This window comes from Penicillium cinerascens (assembly GCF_028974065.1).
Source record: "Penicillium cinerascens strain IBT 15544 chromosome Unknown scaffold_4_segment0_segment1, whole genome shotgun sequence".
Lineage (NCBI taxonomy): Eukaryota > Fungi > Ascomycota > Eurotiomycetes > Eurotiales > Aspergillaceae > Penicillium > Penicillium cinerascens.
The window spans coordinates 812,382-825,473 of record NW_026695298.1 but is presented as its reverse complement, the minus strand read 5'-3'; the positions used below and the strand labels follow the sequence as shown (position 1 = coordinate 825,473).

General features: G+C 51.4%; 4 protein-coding genes across 4 annotated transcripts; 2 read left to right on the top strand and 2 right to left on the bottom strand.

Moving 5' to 3' along the window:
* Window positions 1–1,687: 1,687 nt before the first annotated feature.
* On the top strand, window positions 1,688–2,903 carry N7498_009404 (uncharacterized protein; the record flags this gene model as incomplete). The annotated part of the gene is made up of 3 exons (XM_058456460.1): window positions 1,688–2,027; window positions 2,081–2,562; window positions 2,614–2,903. The coding sequence occupies 3 exons, from the start codon at window positions 1,688–1,690 to the stop codon at window positions 2,641–2,643; spliced, it is 852 nt and encodes a 283-aa protein (XP_058303359.1). The 3' UTR covers window positions 2,644–2,903.
* A 2,316-nt stretch (window positions 2,904–5,219) lies between these two features.
* N7498_009403 (CDP-diacylglycerol-serine O-phosphatidyltransferase) lies at window positions 5,220–6,220 on the bottom strand (the record flags this gene model as incomplete). Its single annotated transcript, XM_058456459.1, has 5 exons — window positions 5,220–5,588; window positions 5,653–5,834; window positions 5,966–6,003; window positions 6,065–6,122; window positions 6,175–6,220. 5 exons carry the CDS (start codon window positions 6,218–6,220, stop codon window positions 5,220–5,222), a joined length of 693 nt encoding a protein of 230 aa, XP_058303358.1.
* Window positions 6,221–6,657: 437 nt separating this feature from the next.
* On the bottom strand, window positions 6,658–7,497 carry N7498_009402 (H/ACA ribonucleoprotein complex subunit GAR1/NAF1; the record flags this gene model as incomplete). The annotated part of the gene is made up of 4 exons (XM_058456458.1): window positions 6,658–6,943; window positions 7,000–7,145; window positions 7,215–7,366; window positions 7,434–7,497. 4 exons carry the CDS (start codon window positions 7,495–7,497, stop codon window positions 6,658–6,660), a joined length of 648 nt encoding a protein of 215 aa, XP_058303357.1.
* A 224-nt stretch (window positions 7,498–7,721) lies between these two features.
* Window positions 7,722–10,165, top strand: N7498_009401 (threonine--tRNA ligase THS1; the record flags this gene model as incomplete). The annotated part of the gene is made up of 4 exons (XM_058456457.1): window positions 7,722–8,275; window positions 8,326–9,166; window positions 9,220–9,909; window positions 9,959–10,165. 4 exons carry the CDS (start codon window positions 7,722–7,724, stop codon window positions 10,163–10,165), a joined length of 2,292 nt encoding a protein of 763 aa, XP_058303356.1.
* Window positions 10,166–13,092: the final 2,927 nt, after the last annotated feature.

Genomic DNA, 13,092 nt, shown 5'->3' with positions numbered 1-13,092 from the left:
CGCAATTCCTGTGCCGTGGTTAACTGTTCCGTTCCTATGCTGGGGTGGGGTGTCTTGGATATATATAGCAGCTGCCTTGGGAGCTTCGTCGAGTATTATCGTAGGACCCGAAAATACGGGTGAGTATCTAGGCAAGGAAGAGTGGCCATGGAATCTTTCGGACTGATGCTTCTCAATGCTGCATCATCCATGGACCCCGAAAGACTTCTTCATCACCAGGGCTAGGATGGTGTCATTCGGACGCCCACCAACTGAGTTGCCCCATTGGGGCGAATGCGGGGCCTGCTGATCAACCAGCGCATCGCCGACCACAAGGGTTTGTAGCCAGCTGCCCATTCCTGGGTTGGATCGACGGGTGATTGTGAGCAGGTAAACAGTTCTTTGCAATGAACGAACGTGTTCACTGTATAGCTCACAATACGAAGTACAGTATGTGGGCAATGACGGGGGCACAGCCCCAGGGGTGGCTTTTGTCATTTATTACAGGAACGGTACGAGAGATAGCTCAATTTTGTGGTGCTGGTCCACCCGCCGGGAGTGTCCGCTCGGGACCCGTGGTATTACCCTCGTCAGGGGTTCCGTGTGAGAGAGCCGTCCGAGTACCTGGGTATGGAGTACGGAGTACGGGGCACTATACATGCGACCGAAGAGTCGACTGGAAACATGAGTCTCCGTATAGCCGACCCTAGTGCTAGCCCTAGGGAGTCTTGGGTCGTCGGGGCGCTTGTCAGGGTCCATCACACCCCACGGGAAATTGGTTCCACGCGCTAATGAGTTTCATTTCCAGAGGGGGCCTTGCCCCAGAAAATTCTGCGGGCAGTACTGCAATTTCAAGAGATGATACTGTACAGTATCATCCGGGCCCGTATACCCTTACACGCAAACTTTCATTCAGGGGCTGTCACGGCGTTCCGTAGTTTCCAGTGGACATAAGCCTACCCGAGACCCCAGGGCAGCTTCATGTGGCAAAGCAGTTTGGGTGTCGATCAAAGAGGATGAAAGTAAGAGGGTATCAGGAGCAGACGTGACTGGAGACATTCAGCCCGTTTCTGTTGAAAGGGGAAAGCGATCGACGGAAAGCGCCCTGGTTCGGCACCGCGGTGCCTGATTAGTCATAGATTACAGGCCTATGATTGGAACGAAAGACGGGCCTGTAAATTACGGAAAGGAACGGGACAAACAAACCGAGCATGCGCCCGTTCACCTTACTGTACTGTACGAGACCCCTTCGGTCCCGACTCCCCTTCTCCTTCTCATCACTCATCACTCGTTACTCCTCCATCGAGGCATCGCTCTTTTCATCGACTTGAACTTCCGGCTGTCACTCGACAGAGCCCCCGCTGCTCTTCCGACAAAATCTCGCCGTCAGGGGTGAAACACGACCCTCTGTCCACCTGCGTTGTGAATAGCCCATTCCTCTCGCTCCCCGCCTTTCTGTCCTTACGATCCTTTGTTTTGTTCGTGCGGCTCATCGAGTCTGTTCCTCCGAAGACCCGACATCCATCGCACGACGTGTTGGAGACATCCGAATCCTCGACGGACACGTTCATTGCCATATTTCACTTGAAGTTCCCAAGGGTTACGCCGGTCGTTCCTGGTTCTTCGTCAATTCTCCGCCCAGACTGTGTCTAGAGCGCTGTTACTTTCTTTCACCTTTCTCGAAGACACCTCTTCCTCTCTATTCACCATGCGCTTCACGTCGACTACACTCACGGCCTCGAGCCTGCTTCTCGCTAGCTCGGCTGCCGCCAAGGCCTTCAACTTTGATAACCATCTGGCACCGCGAGCGACTATGACGCTCGTCGGCTGCTACAGCAGCAGCAAGGGCCTCGGCAATCAAACCTCATATACCTTCCAAAGTTCTGGATGGTGCCAGGACCGATGCACCGGTTCCGACTACAACTCAGCCGTATTTGCCTTGACAGGGGGTTCGAATTGCTTGTGTGGTGACGAGCTTCCTCCGACATCCGACAAGGTGTCCACTGACAAGTGCAACACGCCCTGCGATGGCTGGCCTCAGGATATGTGTATGTGATAATTTGCTCTGGGTGTGGTGTATTCTTTACTGACGGTTCAACAGGCGGTGGAAATGGTTTTTACTCCGTGTACACAACCGGTCTGGAAACCGATGTTTCCAGTGTATCCGCATCGACGACGAGTGGCACTACCGAGTCGACCGCCACCAAGACCAACGGGGCAACAGCTTCTGTCTCCACCGGCGCTAGTGGAGAGACGATCGTGGTGACCAGCTCTAGCCAGCCTCGACTTGGCGCAGATAACGTGGAGGCCCAGCAGAAGAGCAGCCACAACACCGCCGCGATCGCTGCTGGTGTGGTGGTTGGCGTGGTTGGCGTGGCCGCTCTGGCAGGTGCTGCCTGGTTCTTCTACCGATCCAAGAAGCAAAAGGCGGAAGGATTCCCCGGTACTACCGGTGGCTACAGTCGTGACTCGCAGCCGCCATCCATGACAGACTCGCGATTCGACGGTGGCTACATGGCACAACGCCGCCAAAGCAATGGCAGCATCGATGATGACCACGACTTCTCCCGCCGAATCTTGCAGGTGCGTGTCTATTCTTGAATTATATTTGCCAATGCACTAACCCCAGCCTAGGTGACCAACCCCGACGGAGGCCACTACTAGGTGACCAATCCTGACCACTAAACTGCACGACTCCTCCCTTTCATCCTGTTACCACTCAGCCATTTCGCATCTCGATTGTTTCCTTCCCTTCGGCCCCCTCTGCTTTTTGAGAGCCCTGTTTCCGTTGTCACATTTTCCTCGGGTTATTTAGCGGAGTTATGATATCCGAAAGGCATATGGCTCGACCCGATTCGATGTTCATATTTGGTGATTTTTACTTTCTACCTTGTGGCCGGGTTGCTGGATCGCTGGACACGCTGTATGGGTGCTGGATACATGAGACCCAGCCCCCTGCCCTTGGTGTCTGGGGATTCTCACCATGTGATCCGAGTCCACACTGCAACTCCCCGAGAAAAGCATGCCAGTCTGTTACTATTGCATCTCGGCGTGGAGAATTCCGGCGGAGATGTTGTACCGAAAAGGCGTTTTGATTTCGGTTTTCAATGCTCGCGCCCTCATGAGCAGACCGCTCTTTTTAGATGATTTCTTTTTCCTTGTCCACAGATTATTTTCTTCATGTCTCCCGTCCGCTGGATGCGACTGACTCAGCGGGGACATATCCTGCTCATTCTAGGCGTATTCCGGGGTGGGAGTTTTGGAAAGATGGATTAGCCTGTACCTAATGCGAGAATGGATATGCATAAAAACCGTTTTGTCTGTAGAGCTGTTGCTGTTCCAGGTATAAAATCGGACGGATAAAACTGTGGGTGCGAAGCGATTGCCTATTTCATTGAACATCCAGGGCTCATTACATTGAGATCGACAATAAGCCAATATCTGCTAGCTTGGTTTAGCTTGGTTTCTCTGCCTAGCTTAACCCTATTTGCAGAGCATTGTATGGATGCCGCTTAAATGGACTGTGTGTAAACTTCTAGCTGAACATTGCACTTTTCCAATGAAACTTTTGAATGTCGCATGGCGAGAAAGCTTCGAGGTGTGGAAATAGAACTGTTCTGCCTTGCCTTGTAGGGCGCCATTCTGATCCCCAGAAGAATGACCCGACCCTCTTCTCATGAGGGAACATCAGGATGCGTCTTTTGAATATCGAAACTGGCCTAGAGTATTTAAGAACTTGTTTCATCACCGTAAAGAGATATTGATTAGAAGTGGACTATTTTCAAAAGTAGAAGATATATCATCACCTGTTCGACATGTCTAAAAGACATACAAAAAGACATTTGAACAGATACTTTACAAGACATTTTAAAAAGATATCTAGAAAGATGACTAAAGAAAACGCTAGGGAGTGATTTAGAAGGTATAAGATAAAAGGGGTTTCAGGCCTGACTCCCTGTCTTCTGCTGCTTAGCTACGGCTGTCTTGTTCTTGGAGTCGGCCCGATAATTGTTTGCAACAGAGATTGAGTCCCCGGAGATGGCGGCGCTGAGGGAGCAAATCGCCCGCCTGGAAGAGCGGATCACGAATCTCCAAGAGCTGAATCGTCAGATTCTGGAAAGGATGGCCTCCCAGAACGATATACATTTAGCAATTGGGTAGCAAATGATTGAAAAGACACATTATTCCTAGCACTTATGCTCTTCCTGTTGACTAATTATCCTTTAACTGTACAACATCATGAACAACCACTTCAATCTTTATGTGATATATCTCGTTGTGAAGGGTGACAACCCGATGTTGTTTTTATACTTGTCAGGTTGTTCGCGTGTATCTCCCAATTAGTCTATACCATATCAAACTAGAGATAGAATCTGAGGACTAGTGAAATTGACGCCGAAAATGACCGCGTTTGAGGCCAGAAACGGCCGCCTTATCACCCGTAGCTTCGGACGGCGAGCCGCCTCTTGACCTCCCAGGAGTCCACCCTCACATGATGGCTGGTGCCAATGAAGCACGCCGCGACTGGGGTCCGGTAGATGAAGAATGGGAGGCACGGAGAAATCCCTCGGCTGGAGCCTAGGACTGGTGGGATCAATGACTCTGACATGAATTCAGGCATATAGGCCAAGAAAGGAGAACATGGGTTCTAAATTGGGTAACACAGACGTGAAATCAATGGGCTGGTGGGACAAGGAAAAAGTCGGCAGAGGTGCTCGGGGCCTTGGCCAGGTGTAGAAGAAGTCTTGTCTCGGACATGGAAATCAGCCTGGATTTGGACTACATGTGGTATATATTCATCTGTGATTATTGTGACGGTCTTTATATCATTCCAAAATTCCAACTAGAGGTAAATATGTAACCGAGAAAGGCAAAACCAAACAGAAGAGGCAATTGAACTCTTCCGTGTACTATTTTTCATACCCGTCGGGTATAATCCCATTCCACTCCCCTTTCATTAGGAGCTTCACAAGCTTCAAGAGTATTTACTCTATCCGGAGATGGATTCTTATTTTTTGTAGACATACTCTATTCCGGATCATGAAGTGACTATGCAGCGGACTTGTATCATCTATGAAACCATGACCCATTGAAATCATCCTCAATTAAGTATATGAGATCGTGTCCAGGCCTGCTTGTAGGCCGCAGCTCTGCTCACCTATTTTCACGGCCACCCGTCCAAAAAACAAGCATTGGCAGTTCTTCCAAGAGTACATTACATAGCCCAGTTCGATCAGAGCTCACGGCTTGGGGATATGAATCGTCTTGCTGACCATCAAACAGCCATGCATGACGAACATGAGCGCGACCGGGTGAAACTCCAAGAAAGTACCCTCCGCGAGGAGACCGAAAGGGATGTTCTCGTGGGTCCAGCTTTGGGAAACCCAGTAGGCCATGAGAGAGACAATGGCTAGGGTAGTGGGGATGGGAGTACCCTCGAAGTATTTTGACTTGCCGCTCTTATCCTTCGGCAAGACAGCCACGGTGACGTTAAACCGAGCCAGGCGGGTCAATCCACAGAGAACGAAAAAGGCGAGGAAGAAGTGGTCGAGGGATGTACGGATACCGAGGGCAAAGGCTGCCGCGGCGGGAGCGAGGCCAAAGGAGATCTATGATAGTCACACCAAAGGATTAGAAGCCCATTCTGTACACATCTTCTAGAAGCCATCATACCAGATCGGCGAGGGAGTCGAGCTCCTGGCCCATCAGAGAGGACTTCTTGCGCCAGCGCGCAATCTTTCCATCCATGAAGTCGAAGAACAGGCCGAATGGCATGAAACCAAGAGCGGCCCAGATAGCACCGTATTCAGTGGGTTCGCCGAGACAATAGCGCATAGACGAGAAAACGGACATGACTGTTCTGGCGGTTAGCGCTAGACCGGCGATTCGCGAAAAGGTATGAGCTTGCCTCCGCAGAAACCTGGTGAGATCCCAGTTAGCAATTTGAACCACAGAGTAACTCTCAAGAGGTGCAGGGGCTCCTTACCATTGAGTTCAGTGACAAGATCGGCAAGATGAAGAGCTCTGGCAGCAGCATTAGTAGGAGTTCTGGGAGCCGGGCAGCAACGAAGTCCCAAATACTGACTTGATCAAGCTGAAATGGCCATGTTCAGAAGAGAGCAGCATCTTCTGCTTTTCCTGACCTGTAACCTGTAAGCATCCATCTTCAGAGACCTGCAGATCAACTGGACTAACCTCCGTCGCCCGAAGATGGGCCGTTGTTGGAACCGTTCGACGCCATGGTCGAAGTTCTGCGAGACATGCTCAAATGAAAGGTGATGAAATATGGTAATATGTGTCTGGTGAGGGGTACAGAGGGGGAGCGGGATCGAAGAACAAGCAATCCTGCTTCGAGTGTTGACGGACGCACAGATTCGCTGAGCGGTCAAACGCCACTCCCGTGCAAGGCGGTGGGACTGCGCCACACTCTAGCCACACATAAAAAAAGCTGCAGACACCGAGTGCACTATTTATCTCCACGTTGGTTTTAGTTTTAAAGGAGTTGGATAAATAAAGACAGTTTTTTTTGACTGGATATATTCTACAGTCTCTGCAGCCCTGAAGGCAGAGAAGCAGCAATTGTGTCAGGATGCACAAGAAGAAAGGAAATATTCCTGCAAAAAGCTCCCGAATCCCCCAAACGCCATAAAGAGACAGTATGAACGGTCAAGATCTGTTTCACCCGCGACCACGGAAACCACCGCCACGGGCACCACGGCCTCCGAAGCCGCCGCCACCACCGCGAGAGAAGCCGCCGGAGCCACCACGACCACCGCCACGACCACCGAAGCCACCACCACCGAAGCCACCACGGCCACGGGGAGCACCACCGCGACCACCGAAGCCACCACCACCACGACCACCGAAACCGCCACGGCCACGAGGAGCACCACCGCGGCCACCGCGGGCACCACCAGCGCGCTTGGGCTTAGCACCGGCAGGGGCCGCAGGCTTGGGGAGGAACCTGTATCACAAGTCAGTTTCGATCGCAAGTGTGAAAGGGGCAATGCCAACACATACTTCTCCAGAGGGAGCAGCTTGTCACCGCCGATGAAAACCTTGTCGCCAGTCTTGAAGGAAGTAGCGACAATACCCTCCTGGGGCTTCACGGTGAAGTACACCTGGTTGATGGGACCGAGAACCTCGTCGACCTTGCCGATGGGAGTCTATTGCGAAACAGTTAGAACCACATTATGCGACTAGGTCATTGTCGAATAATTCCGGCGACAGCATACCTTGTTCTCGAGGTAGATCGGGGCATTGAAGTAGGGGATCTTGGGGTTGATCGACTCGCAGACCATTTCGCCCTCGCAAGAGTGCATGACAGTGCCCATCTCGAACACCTGGGCAGGCGGCCCGAATGATTGGGTCTGATAGCCTCCACGACCTGGATCAAAAAAAATTTCGTTAGCTCCGAGCCCGATCGTCAAATATCGCGGAAGGACATCACTTACCACCACGGCTACCAAAGCCGCCCCGGTTCGCACCGGTGGCATTGCCACGTCCACGGAAAGACATGTTGATGTGTTGAGGGATTGAGCGTGATGGGCGAAGAAGTTTTCGGGTGGTGGAAACTTCATGCGGTAAAGCGTCGCTAGCCAGGGCAGTTTGTTGTCACATGACTCACCGCCCGTCCCTCACGAAAAAGAGTCATTTTCCAACGCCTGAGTCACAGTGCGTTTCAAGAGATCCCCCTCCTTTCGTTGCTTGTCAATTATTTTGTCACTTCGAGGGATTTCACCATGGCTTCTGACACCCCCAAGGATTTGCCCGTCCGGGCTGCTGACGAGGCTCAGGGCACTTCTCAATCCGCCGCTGCCCCGCCAAACAACGCCAAAGCGAAGAGCGCCCCTCCTGCCGATGCCCTCCCTCAGTGGCTGATCGAGCGTAACGAGCTCTTCGAGGAGCTTTGGCAACAACATCTCGAGGAGACCAAGAACCGCCCTCACCCCGAAATCAACGTTACCCTCGATATCGGCGACGGCAACCCCTCCTCCGTCCCCGCCAAAGCCTACGAGACCACCCCCGCATCTTTCTTGCGAGATGTTCCCAAGGATGTGAGCGCCGATGTGGTTATTGCTAAAGTCAATGGAGAGCTCTGGGATCTGAACCGCCCTCTGGAGGGCGACTGCAAGGTTCTTCTGCTTCCTTTCAGCAACCCCGAGGCCCGTGATGTATTCTGGCACTCCAGTGCCCACGCCCTCGGCGAGGCATGCGAGTGCGAATTCGGCTGTCTCTTGTCCCACGGCCCCCCTACTCCTCAGGGGTTCTTCTACGACATGGCCATGCCTGATGGGTACGTAAACATTGCGCATATTGGGGTTGGGTAGTGCTAATAATGAATAGACGTGTCGTCCACGAGGCTGACTGGAAGCCCCTTGATAATCGGGCTACAAAAATTTTCAAGGAGAGACAGAGTTTTGACAGACTCTTAGTCTCACGAGAAAACCTCCGAAAGATGTTCTCGTACAGCAAATACAAGCTGTACTACATCGACAAACTCGTGGCAGGCGAAAGTGCTACAGTCTATCGGTGCGGTACGTTGGTTGATCTGTGCCGTGGTCCTCACATCCAGAACACTGGCAAGATCAAGACTTTCAAGATCATGCAGAACTCCTCTGCCTACTTCCTCGGTGACCAGTCCAACGACTCCCTGCAGCGTATCCGTGGTGTCGCTTTCCCAGACAAGCTTGGGATGAAACAGCATATCGAATTCCTCGAAGAAGCGGAACGCAGAAACCACCAAAGAATTGGTAAGGAGCAGGAGCTGTTCTTCTTCGACGAGGTTTCCCCTGGTTGCCCCTTCTTGCTTCCCGCCGGAACCAAGATTTTCAACGCCCTCCAATCTCTTCTCCGCAGCGAGTACCGCAAGCGCGGATACCAAGAGGTCCAAACCCCCAACATGTATGATGTTGGTCTTTGGAAGCAATCTGGTCACTGGGCTCACTACAAGGACGATATGTTCAAGTTGGATGTTGAGAAGCGTGAGTGGGCTCTCAAGCCTATGAACTGCCCGGCACATTTTGTCCTGTTCGGTCACCGTGAGCGTAGTTACCGCGAGTTGCCCATGAGAATTGCAGATTTTGGTGTTCTGCACCGTAATGAGGCCTCCGGTGCTCTGAGCGGTCTGACCCGTGTGCGCAAGTTCCAGCAGGATGACACCCACATTTTCTGCACCCAGGACCAGGTATGTTTTGATTGGCGTATTACTTTGACGCGTTGGCTTATTTATCTTCATAGATCATGTCCGAGATTGAGGGTCTCTTTGACTTCCTGCAGTCAATCTACGGCCTATTCGGCTTCAGTTTTAAACTCAAGCTCTCTACACGCCCAGAAAAATTCCTCGGAGAATTAGAAACGTGGAACGAGGCCGAGGAACAACTGAAGAAGGCCATGACTAAGTTCAAGGGCGATGACTGGGCCATCGATGAGGGTGACGGTGCCTTCTACGGTCCCAAGATTGATATCACCATTGCCGACGCTCTTAAGCGCGAATTCCAGTGTGCCACCATCCAGCTGGATTACCAGGCTCCAATCAATTTCCAGCTGGAGTATATGTCCCATGAAAGCGCGGCCAAGCCAGCGAAGGCCGACCAGGCCGAGAAGACCAAGAAGACCGAGAAGACCGAGAAGACTGAAAAGACTGAGGAGAAGACTGGGCAGACCGAGGAGAAGAAGGCGGCCAAGCCCATCGAACCCGGCTCTGGCCGTGCTCGCCCCGTTGTCATTCACCGTGCCATCATCGGTTCCTTCGAGCGTTTCCTTGGTATCCTGATTGAACACTTCGGCGGCAAATGGCCCTTCTGGATCAGCCCTCGCCAGATCCTAATCGTGCCGGTCATGCCGGCTGTCAACGACTACGTTGAGGAGTTGCAGCAGATCCTCCAAGGTGACAAGCTGAACGTCGACATCGATATCAGCGGCAACACAGTACGTCTCTCTTAACCCAACACTTTGTACCTCAACTAACAAATTGTAGATGGCAAAGAAGATACGAAACGGTCAACTCAGCCAATACAACTTCATCTTCGTGGTGGGGGCTCAAGAGAAGGAGTCTCGCTCGGTGAATGTGAGAAATAGAGATGACCCATCCAGCCAAAAGCATGGCACAATGGTCCCCCTGGACGAGTTGCGGGTGAAATTGAAGTCACTTCGCAAAGAACGGAGGTTGGTGAATGCCCTGTAAGGGTTGGGATCGAGATATGTATTGCCGAGCTACGAAAAGTGAAATGAAGTAAATGCGGATACTCTACCGTCTCACGGGATTTACAATTGCGAATAGCTGGTATTGATGGCTTGCCATGCCCTGGTTGGAGAAAAGCATCGTAGTTGTTCACAACCTGCCCAATAACCATTGTCGATGCAAGGTAGACTAGCTTTTGGCAGTAAAGTGGCACTTGTATTGGCTTGTTCGTTTTACCGCGTTCAACTTCAGTGGGGTTGTGCCTGCCAGTGTGTTGGCGACTGAGGGAATCCTTGACGTCGTAAAGAGCCCCTCAAAGATGTCTAGTTGAGACATGCACTTCTTGTTTAAGCGTCTAGTGGGCACTCTTAGCCCGGAAGGTCGATACTTCCCTAGATGACGATATTTAGACCCTGTATAGCTTCAAGAATCTTTAGAAGTATCATAAACTAAAACTTGAATACAGAGGAGAATTCCTAAATTTGAGCTTAGAAGGAAAGGAAGCTTCAAGTTTCTTTTGAGGGTGAACCACGATGACACTATGTGTAATTACAGATAAAGGCTAGTGCTATTAACTCCTCCACATCCCACTCCATCCATTTGTGATAGGACGTTTACCACGAAACGGTCTGCAAACAATCATGTTGCGACATCTCATAGTGGAAAGCCAATTCGGAAAGGAATTCCTTGCCCACGCAGAGACGATGTTCAATGTCTCGAGACGTTTGCCTCGCCCAGCTCTGCCTCAGATCATGTTAAGAGGATACACGACGGATTGAAGGTTCCCTGCCCCCTCGCAGAAGAGAAAGGATGTCCTTCGAAATTTGCTACCACATCGGAAGCCCAGAAGCATGCAGAAAGAGTCCATGTTGATGAATCAACTCGGGAATACTTTCCTTGCCCACGCGCACAGGAGGGAAACTGCACCAAAGTGTTCACTTCAGAATCCGGTGCTAGAGATCACTCTAGAAAGAAACATGTGTATGAGACGTTCGTTCCGGCGCGGCCCAGGCTAGCACCACATATTCCTCTTCTAGACGAGTCCGGGGAAAAGAATACCTGGATGGGACAAGCTCCCAAAGCCGTCCTACCTGGATAACCAGTCCACATGGGCATGCCCACACCCAGGTTGCAGCACAACAAGCTCAGTCTTCTATGCGGTAAAAGAGCACTCCTTGGCGGAGCATATGCGTGCTCGTTGGCCCTGCAGGTATGTTGAGATGCTGGGCTGTAGCGAAACTTTCCCGTCAAAAGTCGCCGCAATGCGACACTCAGAGTCGCATTCTCCCACCAAGTACTGGTTCATATTCCAGGTCGATCGATGTCTTGCTCATATATAGGGTAGGAAATTTTCACCATCTAGCTCTCAAACCCATTATAACCTACATGTTCGACGACAACACTTTCAAGAGGGGGAATGCCGCCCTTTAAAGGTACGTAACAACGAAGGAACAAATGAGCATCATTAAATGGGAACAACAGGTCTTCAATCCGCTCTCTGGTGGGAATATCGAAGCCGAGGATGAACCGTTGGCAAAGGCTGAAGAAGCCAGAGACGGGGACCGGGGCAGTGAAGCCGAGGACGACGAAGTTCAGGACTCGGAGAATTCCGAGGAGGAGATCGGGGGAGTGAATCCGAGGATGTCGAGGCTGAGGATTCTGAGAATGTCGCATGTGAGCCGACTACGGAGTCGGCAGCTGCGTGGCTGGACCCCTTGCCAAAGGACCAAGACATCCTCAAAAAAGGTAAGACATGTAACATATTGCTGCCTCATACCTCATTGCTACTGCCCTTTAGCTGGTCGGTCAAGCCGAGGAAACTACGGCAACTACGGCTTCAAGTGCCCAGGGCCAAGAAGGGTCGTTGACGGACTAGTGCTTGGTACGCAGGTGTGTCCAAATGACGCGACAATCTCGATCGAAACAGGTGTTTCTTTCACATGGAAAACGGGTTCGACCCGGCATATTGGGTTCAGAACCCGGTGCGCACCCTGCCATGGGCGGTTTATGTTCAATGAGTTTCCGAGGAAACATTTTCTGAAAGCAGATGCTGACCAGAAAGTGTGCAGCCATAACAGCTGTATCAGCCTTGCGTGGGAGGGTTAAAAATTCTGCCGTGAACACTTTCTTCTCTGGACGCCAGACCTCCTCGGCGAAGACAAAATCGCGATGGCTGAGCTTAGAAAATTGTTCGACAAAGCGGCTTCAGTGCAGTGGTTTCCCGTGACAGAGATAATGGCCAAGGTCATAAAGAGGGTGAAATTCGACAGCAAGAACAGCATGCCGGCTTCGGAGATAGTTAATATTGATCTAGAAGTCGGCTTTTGTTCCCGGGAGGTGTTCCAAATCGGCCTCGCTGATCTCGAAGGAGCGAGAGTGCTCGATTGTCTTACGAGATATAGTGAGGGTGCCATCGCGCATGCCTCATCGCACCTCCCTGCACCGGCAACTCGGCGGCAAGAGATGTATGAAAAGAAAACCAGAGCTTTATCTTCATACGACGGGACACTTGATGCGAAGAGAGTCGTTGGAAAACTCCGAGAAATTGGAATTTCTATGAAAACCGTTTTCGTGTCTTGGGCGCATTGGTCCTTCGACCTGAGTTATTTGAGAGACTGGCTGGAGGCTGAAGAATTTCACCACGTTCTGCCCGGAAATGAGAACGTCTGCTTACTTCTCATGGAGTTCCGTGAGAACGTCAGGAGGGTGCTTGGAATGAAGTGCTACCAAGGGAGGACGTTTCCACTATCCCTGCCGGTGTTGTTTCTGATGTGTTACCGAGATACGAATAATGAAATGGAGCTTTCTATCCCCAGCGAGTGGTGTAAGTAAACGAGACAATAGTCGGCCCCAGGTAACGGGAACTCCGAGTGTAGGGCTGGATCGAAGATCATGAAACCTCGGAAGCTCCACTTGGGAACAAAGCGACG